The 15540-nt window shown below is 26.1% G+C and overlaps 2 protein-coding genes and 1 long non-coding RNA gene across 4 annotated transcripts; 2 read left to right on the top strand and 1 right to left on the bottom strand.

The window, feature by feature from the left end:
• The first annotated feature begins 2778 nt into the window (after window positions 1–2778).
• On the top strand, window positions 2779–4858 carry LOC105636960 (borneol dehydrogenase, mitochondrial). The gene is made up of 2 exons (XM_037639760.2): window positions 2779–2816; window positions 4008–4858. The coding sequence occupies exons 1-2, from the start codon at window positions 2779–2781 to the stop codon at window positions 4780–4782; spliced, it is 813 nt and encodes a 270-aa protein (XP_037495688.1). The 3' UTR covers window positions 4783–4858.
• Window positions 4859–6691: 1833 nt separating this feature from the next.
• On the top strand, window positions 6692–7907 carry LOC110009836 (uncharacterized). Its single transcript, XR_002284712.3, has 2 exons — window positions 6692–7217; window positions 7392–7907. It is a non-coding gene; the product is annotated as an uncharacterized LOC110009836 (long non-coding RNA).
• A 766-nt stretch (window positions 7908–8673) lies between these two features.
• LOC105636870 (3-hydroxyisobutyryl-CoA hydrolase 1) lies at window positions 8674–13096 on the bottom strand. Of its 2 annotated transcripts, XM_089726920.1 has the most exons (14): window positions 12941–13096; window positions 12132–12212; window positions 11935–12003; window positions 11773–11836; window positions 11601–11680; window positions 11409–11492; window positions 11186–11270; window positions 10517–10602; window positions 10205–10326; window positions 9874–9934; window positions 9585–9689; window positions 9405–9506; window positions 9166–9207; window positions 8674–9010 (listed from the first exon to the last, which is right to left on the bottom strand). In XM_089726920.1, exons 1-14 carry the CDS (start codon window positions 12977–12979, stop codon window positions 8870–8872), a joined length of 1161 nt encoding a protein of 386 aa, XP_089583046.1. In that variant the 5' UTR covers window positions 12980–13096; the 3' UTR covers window positions 8674–8869. The 2 variants fall into 2 exon arrangements, with proteins under 2 accessions (XP_089583046.1, XP_089583047.1); XM_089726921.1 differs by lacking the exon at window positions 12132–12212 and having other exon boundaries at window positions 12941–12962.
• Between the last annotated feature and the right edge of the window lie 2444 nt (window positions 13097–15540).

Here is a 15540-nt window from a genome sequence, read left to right on the forward strand (position 1 = left end):
ATATCCTTAAAGTCATGAGTTTTGGTAACACCGTATATTTTTCTATATTGACAAAAATATTTTTTTATATATTTTTAGATTTTACTAATTTTTTTCATTACATGTGTTGCGTGTTGTCATTATTTATTATTTATTCGTTTATACCCCTTATTTTATTCTTATGTAATATTAAATATGATTATAAGTTTTCTCTTGTATTATGTAATTTTTGTTAAAAAATGATTTAATGTGTAATATTTTAAATTAAAATCCATCAATATTAAAATAATAAAAAATTATTATTAAAATCCATAATATTCCCAAAGGTTCAATTTTCTGTATTTTTTCTTAATTTATCAATGTTACTGATTGCAATGTATCAAATCACATAGCAATGGATACATTTATTCCAACAATTCTTTGATCCATATAAATTTTCTATTTCTAATTTCTACAGTAAAGAAAATACTGAAAAAACTCTATGATATATAAATGGAAAAAGAAAAATCCCACAATCAAACTCTTATTTTTTGTTTCTCTACTTAAGCGATAGCCATATAGGACAAAATTATCGGAGACCTTGTTATTTCAGCTAGGTTTGAGTCCGACATAAATAATATTGTACTACTAGCAATTTATTTATTTTTAAGCCACTCTATTTACTATCTATTATTTGATTGACCATTCCTTTGTATTGGATTGGATGATTGGTCAAATGTTTTGGCAATTTCTCTTTGGGAGGATGAATTAAGAAACAAAGAACTATTTCTTTCAAAAAAAAAAAAAAAAAGAAACAAAGAACTACTTATATATTGTAATTTACCGTTTCATTCATTTCACGCAACAAAAAAAAATGTCATAATAAATAAAAACGTAATTATATATATATATATATATATATATATATATATATATATATATATATATATATATATATATATATATATATATATATATATATATAATTTTAATATTCATTAGTATTGAATTATAATTTTAAAAATGTATAAATTAAATAAAAAATTTCTGAATAATTCAAAATAAATAAACAATTTACTTATGAATTACTTAAATTTAAAAGTTATAATTATTTATTTATATATTATTTTAGAAAATAATAAAAATTTAAAATTCAAAAACTTGAAAGTCATAATTTTATATATATATATATATATATATATATAAATTAAAATTTTTTGATTGGACATAACTAATTAATGATATTTTAGCATATTTTCAATTTCACTAGGGGTGTTCTAGTAATTCATTTTCACTTTTATATACAGTATCAATATGCAAAATATTGATTTGATAGATGATTATCACTTACCATAAGTTTTAAAATAATATTTTTTACGTTTTTCAACTATTCAATAAGTTGTAATTAATTTAAATTTAAAAGTTTGAGTCGTTTATTAAAAAATTTTACAAGTTAAAATATTTGATATAAGTAATTTTATAATGAAAATTTTCAATATATCAGTGTAAAAGTTGAGACTGTAATAAGACTTTTTTTTTTCACGGGTCAATTGATGATTTGGCCTCCTTGACTTGTCTAATAAATGAAAAATTATTATCAGCTGTATAAATCCTTATTAACTGCTAATTTGAAAAACTTTATTTTGAAAACTTGATATTATAACATGATAGATAAGATTTTTAAATTAATGATTTCTTCTTTTTAACTCATTGGACGTCCAATGAACCAAAAAAAATGCCGGGCTACACACAGAGGGTAACCCCTTTGGCTCATCAAATTGAGGGTTGAAGTAATTCGAACTCGAAACTTCTCACTCCTCGCATAAACGAGAAGATTAAATCAATGATTTCTTAATCATTCAGTTTAATAAATATTAACATTTTATAAAATTGCATGTGCTATGGTTTGTACACGTGATATTAAATAATCAATATAATTAAAAATTGAAACGAAATAGCATTGTTAAATTAATTAATCAAAATTTAATTTTCTGACCAATTCTTTGAGATTGATAAATTGCTGTTTATTTTTAGTTACATATATAAGTTATAACATTATCTAAAATTAACAATTGTTAGTTGTCAAATCCTTACCAACTGTATGTTAACTTGAAAAATTTTATCTAAAAACTTTTGTCCATAAAATATTTTATTTTATTTTTTATTTTGATTCAAGTATCTTTATTAAATTAAAATTTTTAATAACAAAATTACTGTTTTTTAAATTATATTTATATGATTATAAGTTATATGGACATAATAAAAAAATTGTCACTTATTTTAATTGATTCTAGGAAAATTATATTATCTGTAGTTAGAAATTAAAATAAAATTATTTAAACATAATAAAAAAATGTTCATATATTTTAATTAATTTTGTTTTTGGTTCAGTTTCTATTTTAATAGAAATAACTGAAATTTTTACGGTTCAATTTTTATTATATAAAACTAAATTCCTAATAATCAAACTCATTTAATTTAAAATTAAATTAAAACTAAAAAATTGAAAACTGATTTGATCTAATTAGTTTCTGTAAACAACTCGATTGAGTTTAATTTTCTTTATAAAAATTTAATTTATTTAGTTTGTATACTGATTCAATTTGATTACGATGATCCATAATTTCAATAGCAACCTAATAAAATTTTATCAAATGTAAATTAAATATGAGCTGCTGGGATTATTGCTAAGTCAAGTCAAGCATGACGTGGATTATATATATATAAAATAAAAATAAAAAATGCTTAGTTTGTGCCTATAAAAGGAGAGTTCCATTTGAGGTTGTAATTATAAAAAAGTTCATCTCTATCTAAAAGGTCATGGCAACCAATTTCCTTCTCCCAATTAACGCTAGAAGGTACGCAAATTAAATGGAGTAGTTTGAATTTGAATCTCTCAGCTTTCTACTCGATTCAAAAATATTAACAGATTTTTTGAATTTATTATATTTATTTTAAAAAATTTTTATATTTTCTTTTTATCTCATTTATTTAATTTTACTAAATTATTATTATGATTATTATAAATAAGTTTCATATCATTAAAGATACAAATAAAAAATAATTATGTTTTAGCCAATCAAGAATGGTCTAGTTGGTATTCTCATGCCTTGTAGAAGATGTGAATGTTATTTAAAGGTGATGACTACTCCTGTTGTGTAGCTTACGATTGAGCCCTCCTTTATATATATAATTGTATTGGGCTCTCATGTTTATAAATGATTAAATTAATATTAATTTGTCTCCTAATGTTTGATATATGTTAGAAAATCCCCCGTCTCTTAGGTTTGAAAAATTAAATTATGTAGTTTTTTTTATCTGCAATAGTGTGGCTTTTACAGTTATTCACAAAAAAAAAGTGGTTTTTACAGTTAATTATAAGGGAAAAAAAATTAAAAAATGCGTAAATATATTTACAGAATATTAAATTCTCTTGAACTCACCATTCGGAAGCCTTATATGTCAAAAAATCCAAACTCTCTCAAATAATAAAACAAAAGGTAGAAGGAAATCCAATGAATAATTATGGTGGTTTGGAAAATTTTGAAATTCTGTGAGTTTGAAAAAATTAAGAATTTTGTTAATATATGATGATTTTTTTATTTTTCCTATAATTAACAGTTAATATTACATTAACTCATGGAAGGATTAAATAATTTACTTTTTTAAATTTGTGAAAATAAAGCATGTAAATTTAAAATTAAAGTTGCAACCGGTGTATTAGGTGAAACGTCAAATGCAAATAATAATAAACTCTTTACAAATACAATCAATTTTTGTTCAGTGAGAACCTTTTTTTTTTCTTAATTTTCAAAACAAAGTTGCTTTGAAATATTACTCTTATTATATTTAAATTTCTTAGTTGAGTATTTCTTTGGTTAGAAAGTAGGTATAGTAAGAAAAAAAAAAAAAAAGAGTATATGCTCATACATTACTATTTCTATTCTTTTGCTTATATCAAATGCTTGCAAATTGAGTATTAGTTAATTAATTACTATTAAGTATTAACATATCAATGTATCTATTTCTTGAAAACATGAAAATTCTAGACTTGAAGGTAAGGTTGCGTTGATAACTGGAGGCGCTACTAGCATCGGTGCATCCATTGCTAGAACTTTTTGCAAACATGGAGCTAAAGTAATAATCGTCGACATTCAAGATGATCTTGGTCAATCACTGTCCAAAGAACTCGGTACCGATAAGGCAGTTTTTGTACATTGTGATGTGACAATAGAATCTGACATTGAAAACGCAGTTGATACTGCGATTTCTATTTTCGGAAAACTTGATATAATAGTAAACAACGCTGCGATTGGAGATCCTCGTAAACCAAGCATAGTTGACAATGACGTAGTAGATTTTAAGCGAGTTGTTAAGGTGAACCTAATTGGAGTTTTCTTAGGAACCAAACACGCAGCCCGAGTGATGATTCCTGCTCGACAAGGGAGTATAATCACACTAGGCAGCGTTTGCTCAAGTGTAGGTGGTGTTGCTTCTCATGCATACACTAGTACAAAGCATGGAATTGTAGGTCTAGCAAAAAATGCAGCAGCGGAGCTTGGCCAGTTTGGAATTAGAGTGAATTGCTTATCCTCTTATTTTATTGAAACGCCGTTGACTATGAATTTTTTCAAAATGAAAGAAGATGGAAAGTCTGGTGTTTATTCAAATCTTAAAGGAGTGAAGCTTAAAGAAGAAGATGTAGCAGAAGCTGCTATTTATTTAGGAAGTGATGAATCTAAGTATGTGAGTGGACATAATTTAGCATTAGATGGTGGTTTTACTACCATCAATCCTGCTTTTGGCTTGTTCTCTAGGTTATAAGATTGTGATTTTTTTTTTTTTTTTTTTTACATTGTGTAAAATTAATCTTGCTTTTAGCTTGTTAAAAAATGTTTAATAATGAAATGCATAGACTAACTATATACTAATCTTATTTCACATTTAAATTTTAAGATTTATGCAATTATTATTGAAAACATAAAGGTAATTGCATTGAATATCATTATTTAACTAGGCAAAGGCCTGCGCTTTGCGCGGCTTATTATGTTACAGCTTAATAAATATTATTTTATAGTTTACATAAATTTCAAGAATTAATCTTTTGCATTACCAAAATCATAATTTAATTTCATGCTTAACAGTTATCTAACTCTAACTGTTAAAATACCATTATATTAAAAAAGCAATAATTCGAATCACAATCATTAGAATTATAAAAATATTATATTTTGTTATTTCTTAAAAGAAAAAAAAAAAGAAAATTCATTTCAATTTCATTAATAATTCTATGACAGAAGAAATAAATATTGTGTATATGAATGTTTTTTTTCATCAGAATTAAGAGATAAAAATTTAATCTCAATCAATTAAAAATGATTTTAGTTTTTAAGTCTCTTATTTTTAGCTTCAACCAATAACATATATATAAAAACTGTAATACTGACTACTGAGGATGAATGTTCTGCCGTATTATCCCTCAATTGGATTATATTGTAAAGTTTATGGATAATTAAACTATATAGATTAAAATTAAATAGATATGCAGATATATAATGAAAAATTCAAAAATTTCAAACTATGTAATTATGTATTTATCTATTAAATAGGAGTATTAAGTCCAATCAAATCATAGTAAAATAAAGTAAAATTAAAAAATTCGAACATGGTATAGATCTATTTAGAGAGAAGACTTTAATATATATATATATATATATATATATATATATATCCAATCAAAATAAAAAACATAAAGAGAAAAAAGAAAAAACTCAAAAATTTTCAAAACAGTGAAAAATAGAATATTGAGAAAGGAGAGCGACACGTCAGCATTTTGAAATTTTTTTTATTTCAAAATTATATATATAGAGATTGAGGCTTTGTTTGGCCCATTCAATATCACCTTAGGTTAAAAGTTAAAGATCGAGTAATCGAAAAGTTTTAAGCTTAGAGTTGGAGTATTGATAATTAAAATGTTAAAGAATGGAAGATTACATGTTTAAAGAATTTTGAGTTAAGATAGAAATTTGTTAAGGTTGAACTCAAAATGCTGATTTGATTTAGAATGATTTTTTTGTTTCTTTTCTATATGAAGGAGACCAAGTTTTAAAAAGTCGTGATTCTTTTGTTCTTTCTTTATGTATATATTAGAATGAAATAATTATTTTAAGTAAATGATGATTTTGATATCAATCGATGAATTTCAAATTTTCAATCGGAATTAACTAGATTATAACCAAAATGAATCAAAACTAATAGCACTTGTTTTTTTACCAAAATATATAAAATATTCAAAATTTGATGAGAATAATTAAAAATATATTTTAATTAGATTTGTTTTTTTTGAAACAGTCCATAAAATAAATTTCAAAACTTTTATATTGATTGGATACGTTCACGAGTTATCTAGACTCATTCCACTAATTCCAGTTCATTTCTGGAGGCAAAGGGCTGGCTTGAGAGAGTTTGCGTCGCCGAAAGATCAAATTCATAATTTAAGCTACGATGATCAACCCTTAGTTTTTGCCAATGAGCTATCCAAAATATTACTATTTAATATCATATCCCAAATTAAAATTATATTTTAATTGCTCTGAATAATCTAACAATTGCATTAGCACACGTTACTAGCTAAAGCCAAAAAACAAGAATCAAATAAAACTCTAACTAATGAAAAACCAAATACAACTTCATAAACCAAGAAAAAAACAATCCAAGTGAACTTATTGTTTTGACTGAACCGAACCACAAATGGCACAAACCGTCTTTTACTTAGTAGGAAAAGAAAGAGCGAGACATCCAATTTTCATCATCTCTCCCTTGTCTCCAATCGCGCCATCCCTTCATCCCTTTTCTACTAATAACCAGTGGCTGATTTAGAAATATTTTATTCGGATTTAATATATAATTTTTTAAAAAAAAAGGGATAAAAAATATAAACAAATTAAATTTTATGGATTAATTTGGACAAATTACATATATTTATTAGAAAATTAAAAAAAAAAAAAAAAAAAAAAAAGAGTCAATTGAACCCCCTCTTTACTTGGTGGATCCGCCGCTATTCACAATCATACTTCCTGTGATGCCAAGGCTAGAGAAGAGAGGTTTTGGCTTGCTTCTAATTGTGTAATCTCACCCAGCCTTCATTATTTATTTTTGCTTTTCCTATTCGCGAAATTAGTTGAGGGAAAAGAAGAGCTAAACTGCTGCAATCTCACCTTCAAAGATTCTCGCAGTTGCTGGTGAACTCTATTGCAAGGGTGAGCCAATTCGAACTTTCTTCTACTGATTTTATAAATTTTCCCAACTTATTTAAAGATTAATTGTATGAATCACAAGTTTTGAAGAGTTAGGTTTATGAAAGAAGCCTTCCAAGTGTTTCTCATCTCCTTTTCGCTAATGATATTAACTTCTTTTTTTTCTGAGCCTCAAAGAGGGAGAGTTTGAAGGTACAAGCTGTTTACAAACCTATGAATCGATGTTGGACCAATATGTTAACTTCTAGAAATCAGGTATATTTTTCTCTTCCAGTGTCTATGAGTTTATATACCTCTATTTCCAATATTTTGAAAGTTTTTTTTTCCTTTGAATCATGGCCGATATCTGAGTTTACCATCTTTGATTGGAAAGAATAGAAGGGTAGTTTTTGGGTTACAATAGAGATTGTCTTTGGAGTAGGCTTCAAGGTTGGAACAGAAGATCTTTATCCAAAGCAGGAAAACAGATTCTTATTAAAGGTGTTGCATAAGTTTTGCCTTTATATTGTATGAGTGTATTCATGATTCCTATCACATCTTGTATGGAGTTCAAGCATATATTAAACCCATTTTGGTGGGGTTCAAAGTCAAATGATTACTATGGTAGTCATTGATTATGTTAAGAATCTCACGTCGACTAAATAGTAAATCTAAAGAAAAGGTTATAAAGTTTGGAAGCTGGTTAACTAATTATTTAATTAGTACTAATTTTTTAGCATTGGTTGGCCCCAATCTAAATAAGTTCTCATCTCATTTTCAATTTTTTACTAATTACTAATGTCTTGAGGGGAGTTATTTTCAATTTTTTATTAATTACTAGCGTCTTGAGAGGAGCGTTAAGAATCCTACATCGACTAAATAGCAAATCCAAAAGAGCTTATAGAAGTGGCAAACTAGCTATCAAATTGGTTAGTACTAATTTTTTAGGATTTTTGGCTTAAGTCCAAGTAAGCCTACATCATGCATTTTCATATTATAGGTTCTAACCTCTTAGATACATCACGCATTTTCATGTTATGGATTCTAATCTAACCTCTTATTCAATACACCTCTACCCTTTTAATTTTTTACAGCATGCATTTTCATGTTATGGGTTCTGACCTCTTGTCTAATGCATCTTTACCCTTTTAATTTTTTAGACAGAAAGTGTGTAATGCTTTTAATAATCTTTCTATTGGTAAATCTGAACGAGACTGTATAATTATAAGATTGTGCAGCTTTGTTTTCTTCACGTAACAATGTTAAGGTTGTTTGGGTAAAATTAAGAAGACTAGTCAATTTTGCTGCTCATGCATTAGCAAGGGTTGCAAATTCTTATGCCAGTCTTCAATATAGGATATAAATTTATTTCTAGCATGGACTAGTCTTATACTTAGATTACTTTTGAGAAAAGATTTAAGATGAGACTATTACATTTATATTGGTTTTTCAAGATAGAAATTCAAGACGCATTTGAGGATTGATTGAAATTTCCATAATCTCCAAATAATTATCATAGAAGTGCCAATACAAACATATCCATTGAAGAACCTACTGTTTCTGTCAAACCAAATGCCTCAATGTAATTAATAATATACCATACATTAAGCTCTGCAATAATAGTTATAGAATAGTTATTTAATTTTTAATATTTGATGGTCTGTAGCATTCAAACTTCAAAGTCTAGGCTGCAATATTTTTTCCATAGTATCAGATCTTGATGGAAGTTTTAGATATTCCCAATCATCCTCATCAATTGCACTGAAACAGCGATCTATCATATCCTTGCTCACTAGCTCTAGTTTTGAAGGTTCCCACTTCAATTACATAGAGATAAAAACAAGAGGAAAAAAAAAAAAGTTTTTAGTAAAAAATTGTGTGTATATATTAAATCAATTTTTAACGTATATATGTTTTTGACATTAAATATATCTTCAACGGTAAATAAATTATTAAAAGTTATTTGAATTACCTTTGGTTTTTTATCTTTATCAAAAAACATAGCCCTTGAACCCTGTAGAGATATCTAATAATCAGAAATAACTAAAAGAATTCAATATATATAAAGCTATAAATAAGTTAATTGCTTGTGAGATGCTCAAAACTCTTTTGATAAGCTTAATAAATTGAATTCAAACCTAGTTATTGAACTTCATATGTACTCTGAACTATTAATTATATATAGATAATGAACTCTAAATAATATGTTACCTCAAAGTAATCTCTACCAGCAGTTGCTCGAACAATGTTGCAACAAATTGTATATTCACGAATAAAACATTGTTTTAGATTTTGTTGTCGTCCTTCTCTGATCTGAAAATATAGATAAAAAATTAGAAAATTACAATATTCAAATGATACAATTAAATATATTTAAGATAAAGAGATTACCGATCTTAGAGTAATTTTAAGGCTCGTTGGACTAGCTGATTTCATAGAATTAATTGCCTTTATAATCCAATTTTCTGCTTTATTTTTCAATTTGACCTCGTTTTCCTGCAATAAGTGAAGATATTAGGATCAAATAAGAAATAGTCTGTATAGTAGCAAATCAATTTCTAGCAATAGATTATTTATATAAATTTCATAATCTTGAAATGATAGTTATTTAATTAAATAACACAATATATATTAAATTAAATATTGGGTTATACAATAAATATTTATTTTTTATACTTACAAGTGCTAATAAGATCTCTTCAACTGTATCTTTTGAGAAACATTTGTCAATAATCTCCAATCTAATTAACAAGGAAAAAGGCAAAGATGAATTAGAATTCATAAAATCAAGATGATAAAGGAATACTGTTAGCACTAAAATTATTTCACCCGTTTAATTTTAGTTTTCGCCTTTCAACTATTGAGAACCAATGAACTAAAAATCACCCATTCAATCAAAATTACGCCATAATCAAGACTGAAAATTGATAACAAAACTAGGCCATTATCAAAACTAAATTTGCGGATTCACTAAAACCGCCACGTCTAACTATATTTCTGAAATGAATCACCTGTTATAAGGGCTATCTTCTTTTATTTTTGGATTTTGTGCAAACTTCTCAATAACTTTATAAATCTTTGTCATCTCCAAAGATGTTTGTATCTCGAGTGCATTTTCCAAATTAAGCAAATCCTATAAAAAAATAAATTATTTCATAAGTAAAAGATAAAGTAGACATGGATTTAATAATTTATTTTAATACTTAATAGATAAGTACCAAACTCATAATATAAATATCATAAGTTATAGTTGAGATTCTCCTTCCATTCAAAAATTTTTAGTGCATGAAACAACATATTTGTTCATAGTCAGAACTAATTACTTTAGAGGAAACAAAATGTGTTGCCAAGCCACAAGCAAACATTTCTGCTCCATCAACTCTTGCTCCGGTGAGCCCTAAATATTCCCCTGTGCCAAATAGAGCAATATTAGATTGCCAAAAATAGTATTTGAAAAAAAAAAAAAAAAAACATAATTATAAGCATACACCATAGTTATTCATATTGTATTCCCAAAAAAAAAAAAAAAACCCTGGGATTCAAAGTCCTAGGTTCATTTCCTCCATCTATAACTATTTATTTATAAAATATATATTCATGTCCCTTTTGAGTTGGGCTGCCCTTAATAAGTTTTATATTGCTATTAAAAAGTTTGGATATTGTTATAACTACTACCATAATACAACTTGTATAATACATTGTATCTGATAGTAAAATTGAAGAAAATTGACTGGTTCAGTTCGAGTTGGTACAATTCAAATATCAATTTCGGTTTAATTCGGTGTTGTTCAACAAAATTCAGTTTTATATATTTTTTTTAATCTTGATTTGAATCGGTCAAACCGAAATCACTGTTTGCTCACTCTTACTTGAGACCATCATAATTTACCAAAGGTTTAATCACTGATCCTTGATATCCTATTGCACCTCAGATTTCTAACACAATTAACAAAGAAAAAAAAAAAAGAATTAATAGAAAGACAGGAATTTACCAAAATACCCAGGAAGCCTAGAAAGAAAATGTGATGCCCCTAGATCAGGGAAAAGTCCTATGTGAACTTCTGGCATTGCAAATACCTATAAATTTAAATGAAAATAAAAATAAGATATGCATACCTACAAAAATAAAGTATATGCAAGTGCAATTTCTGTCATTTTTAATTTGTTTGCTTAACTTTGAAATGAGTTAAAAAAAAAAAAAAAAAAGAAACTTACAGCATTCTCAGTGACAATCCTAAACCTTCCATGCATAGTCAATCCAGCACCACCTCCCATTACAATACCATCTATCAGTGGAATCTTTATTATGCAACCCAAAATAAAAAATTAAAAATCGCAGATGGATGAAAAAAAAAAATTTTAAAGATTAATTAATTTAAAACATAATGTTGTAAATTATTTGCTGACCAAAGGTTTTTTATAAGTAGCAAGTAAGTAATCCAAGTTAAACTGTTTCTCATAAAATCTTGCTCCATAACTCCAGTGTCCTGAAAGAACAGAAATATATTAAAATTCCTAATAAAATATTAATGTTGTAAAATCCTAATATTAACTACTAAAGAGATTCATAAATCTTCACCAGCGATAATTGCAGTAAGAGATGAAACGACATCACCGCCAGCACAAAATGCCTTTCCATTTCCCTGTTGAAAAGAAAATAAAAAATTATAGAATCAATTAATGGATTTGCAAAATAATAAAGAGTTTTAGTCAGTAATAGTGTATGTGTGTGTATTTTTACCTTCAAAATTACAAATTTGATAGTAGGATCGGTCTCAAAAGCTCTGAACTTTGTTAACATTTGAGAAATCTGAAAAGAAATAAAAGATATTAATTAGTTAATGTTTATAATAAGTATATAGCTAATATTCATTTTTATTTTCATTTAATAGTTGTAAAATGATTATTGAAAAGATGAAAATTAGCTATATTACATACCATTTCATAACTGAGAATATTTAATTTTCTGGGTCTATTCAATATCACCTTTTTAAAATGTGAATCTCCTTCGAATAATACCTGATTTGAACAAAGATGTAAGATATTAATAATTATATTTGAGGGAAAAAGAACAAAATTAGTGTTTTTACTAAAAAAAAACAAAGAAAATTGGTCTTAGCCTCTTATATAAGCTATTAGATATAGCTCTTTGACTTACCTAAATTCGATCTATATGCTTATTCATATTATGAATGAAACCAAAAATTTTACCAGAAAAAAAAAGATAAAATGAAAAAAAAAAAGCATAAAATATGAAATCCTAAAATACTATACTTTATAAAAGTTTCCAAATAAGTGTTGGTTACAAAGAATTCAACAGTTCTATAAAAATTCGCTTAAGAAAATAGATTTTTTAAAAAATAATTATAGAAATACTAAATTATCATATTTAGAAATAATAAAAAATTTCTTGATCTCCTTTCAGAAGTGTTTAGGTGCTGGAATTCAACATTTCTATGAATAATTATTATTTTAAGAAAGTACATTTTCAAGAAAATAATATTATAGAAATATTGAATTATCATGTTTAAATATTGACTTCCCATTTTTAAGGAAAATGATTTTTTATTTTTAAGAAAGCAAAATATTTTTCGGACATTGACAAATTTAATATAACTTTATAAATTTAAAAGTCACATTGAAATATTTTTTAAAAATAAATTATTTTTCAAAAACAAACGGAACCTAATATTACCTTGTTACATTTATAATTAGTCTATCAAGAAGAATAAGTATAAGTTAATTACCTGGTTAAGTTCCCTCTTGAAGCTGAAGTTGGAAGCCATGTTTATGGTAGTTTCTTACCGTGACTAAGAGAAAGATATTGTTGAGCAATGCTAAATTCTTTAAGTATTTATAGACTTGCCAAATTTTTCACTGTTTTAGATAAAATTTTAGAAAATAATAATAATAATTTAGATTTAAAAAAATGTAAAATCATATATTATAAATGATTTTTCAATTTTAAATAATATATATTTTGGTTGTCACTTGTCAGGTAAACCCACGCTGTGAGTAGTGGCTAGTTGATGAGTAAATGCTTAGTTTTTGTGGCTGTAAAATCTTCATTTCATGTTATCAGCAATGTGCTGGCAAGCAATTTCCCTCCCCCAGTTAAAGCTAGAATTCTGCATTGTGCCGGTTCATTGAACCCGTTCTACAGTTCAAAATTTCTAAAATATTAAATTTAAATCGGCTCTTGATAATCCATTTTGTTTTTAATCGGTTCTAATGCAATATCAATGAATCCACGGTTTCAATTAAAATTCAACCAATATGCCAATGACTTTTTCAATTAAAAAAATAGAAATTCATTCTAGGTTGCATATTTTTTTTTTCCGGAAAAAAATAATGTGAATTTGAAAATTGTTAGTAAATTTATTTTAAATAATTTTTAAAATGCTCATATTCATATAAAATAAAATTTACTAATTTTACAAATAAATACAAAATAATCAAATAAATGATTATTTAACTTTATCTAAATGTTATTAATTAATAAATTGTTAGAAAGATTTGAAAAATACTTCAAATAATATAGTTTTGGATTAAGTAAAAACATTTAGAAAGAAAAAAAACGTTAAATTCACATTTGTATCAAACAATATAATTTTAGATTAAGTACTTCAATTTTTTGCCACGTTTATTTTTTTAGACTTTTAACTTTTTAAGTCAAGTGTATTACAAAATAATAAATTTATTTAGACTTATAGAGATGCAGAGTATAGACTAAGTAATCATAAATTTTTTGAAATAAAAATAAAATTTTTAGTTTAAACTAGACAAGAACCACAGGTTAAACGCTGGTTCCAGGCAGTTCAGATTTTTTTTTTTTTTTAACATTGACATGAATTTTACCTGTCTATGAACCGCCAGTTTCAATTCAAAATGCAGAACTGTCAATATTGAATCGACAGTTCTGATCTAATTTCGATTCATCTATAGTATGATTTGATTTTGTTTTAGTTTCAATTCAAACCGAGCTCGTGACCAACCAGAACCTACCCAAGTTAAGAGATTTATCAAAATTTATTATTTTTAAAATGTTAATTTAATTCTTTTTTTGAATTAACTTTAAACATGATGATAGTTTTTTTGTTTAAAGAAAACATGATTGTACTCATTTAAAATAATAAAGATTTTTATGATAGAAAAATTATAATATTAGTAATTAAAAGTTATAATACAATTATTTAAACATGTATATAAAGTTATTGTGATTTCTAAATTTTATAATGAAATGAAAAAGGATACAATCTAGATTATGGAGATAAAAAAACTAGGAAAAATATTCAAATTGCCCCCTGAACTTGCATCCAATATTCAATTCCCCAATTTTTAAACTTTTTTTTCCAAAAAACTCATTAACTTACAAAAATTGGATGGGATCGATTTACCCATTTTTTAGCTTGGGTCGACGCACATGCAAATGACAAACAAAAAAGGCGTGTCGTAAAATTATTTTAAGCTAAAAAAAAATTTAAAAGGTTTACAGTGAAGGTGCTTTAAAAGAAAACTGAATTTAAAATGGAGATCTCATCGTCACAAACATCATGCAATGATTTCTTAGAGTTTGTTTGCTCAGGATGTAAAATAAGGAGGTGTGTAAAATAACAAGCAAAAGTTTATTGGGATTTGCAAAATACCTTGTTTGGGAAGGAGGTAAAATATGGAGTGAATGTAAAATATCTTTATTTTACGACCTCCAATTTACTTTTCAAAATGAGAGGAAAACAAAAATAATAAAGATGCAACTAAGTAAAATAAATTTATTTTACTCCCATCTTTTTATTGTCCCTCTAAACCAAACAAAGAGCCTAAAATAATAAGAAAAAATGAATAGTACTATTTTACACTCTCATTTTACATCCTCCATTCATCCATACAAAGCATTAGTGTTTGATTTGGGTATAGATGCGACCCCATTCATAAACCACCAATAAAGATAGATCAAAGGAGAAGAAGAAACTAAAAGCAAGCTATTGGATTTTGCATTCTCTTGTAATTTCTGCTAATCTATTGGATTTTGATCTAGTGATTATTTGTACTATTATGTTATTGAATTTTACTTTCTTTTCCTTCCAACAAAACAAATGAAGGAAAATAGTTTGAATGAAATGGAAGGAATATTAATTATTGATTTGATCCTTTCTATATTAAAAAATTTCTCTCTCTCCTTTGGAGAATCTTATTTTTGAGTGGAGTTTATATTTTTATTGGGTAACAGACAGTTTTTGCATGTTTCTAATTGGATTCTTGTGTTTGACGAAGCATGACTGGTTCTGGATTTTGGTTGCATCATCTTGTACTTCTCATTAACAAGGGAATAGAGAGCATGATCATGGGA

Source organism: Jatropha curcas, chromosome 10 (assembly GCF_041381405.1).
Source record: "Jatropha curcas cultivar XTBG-Jc1 chromosome 10, XTBG_Jcur_1.0, whole genome shotgun sequence".
Lineage (NCBI taxonomy): Eukaryota > Viridiplantae > Streptophyta > Magnoliopsida > Malpighiales > Euphorbiaceae > Jatropha > Jatropha curcas.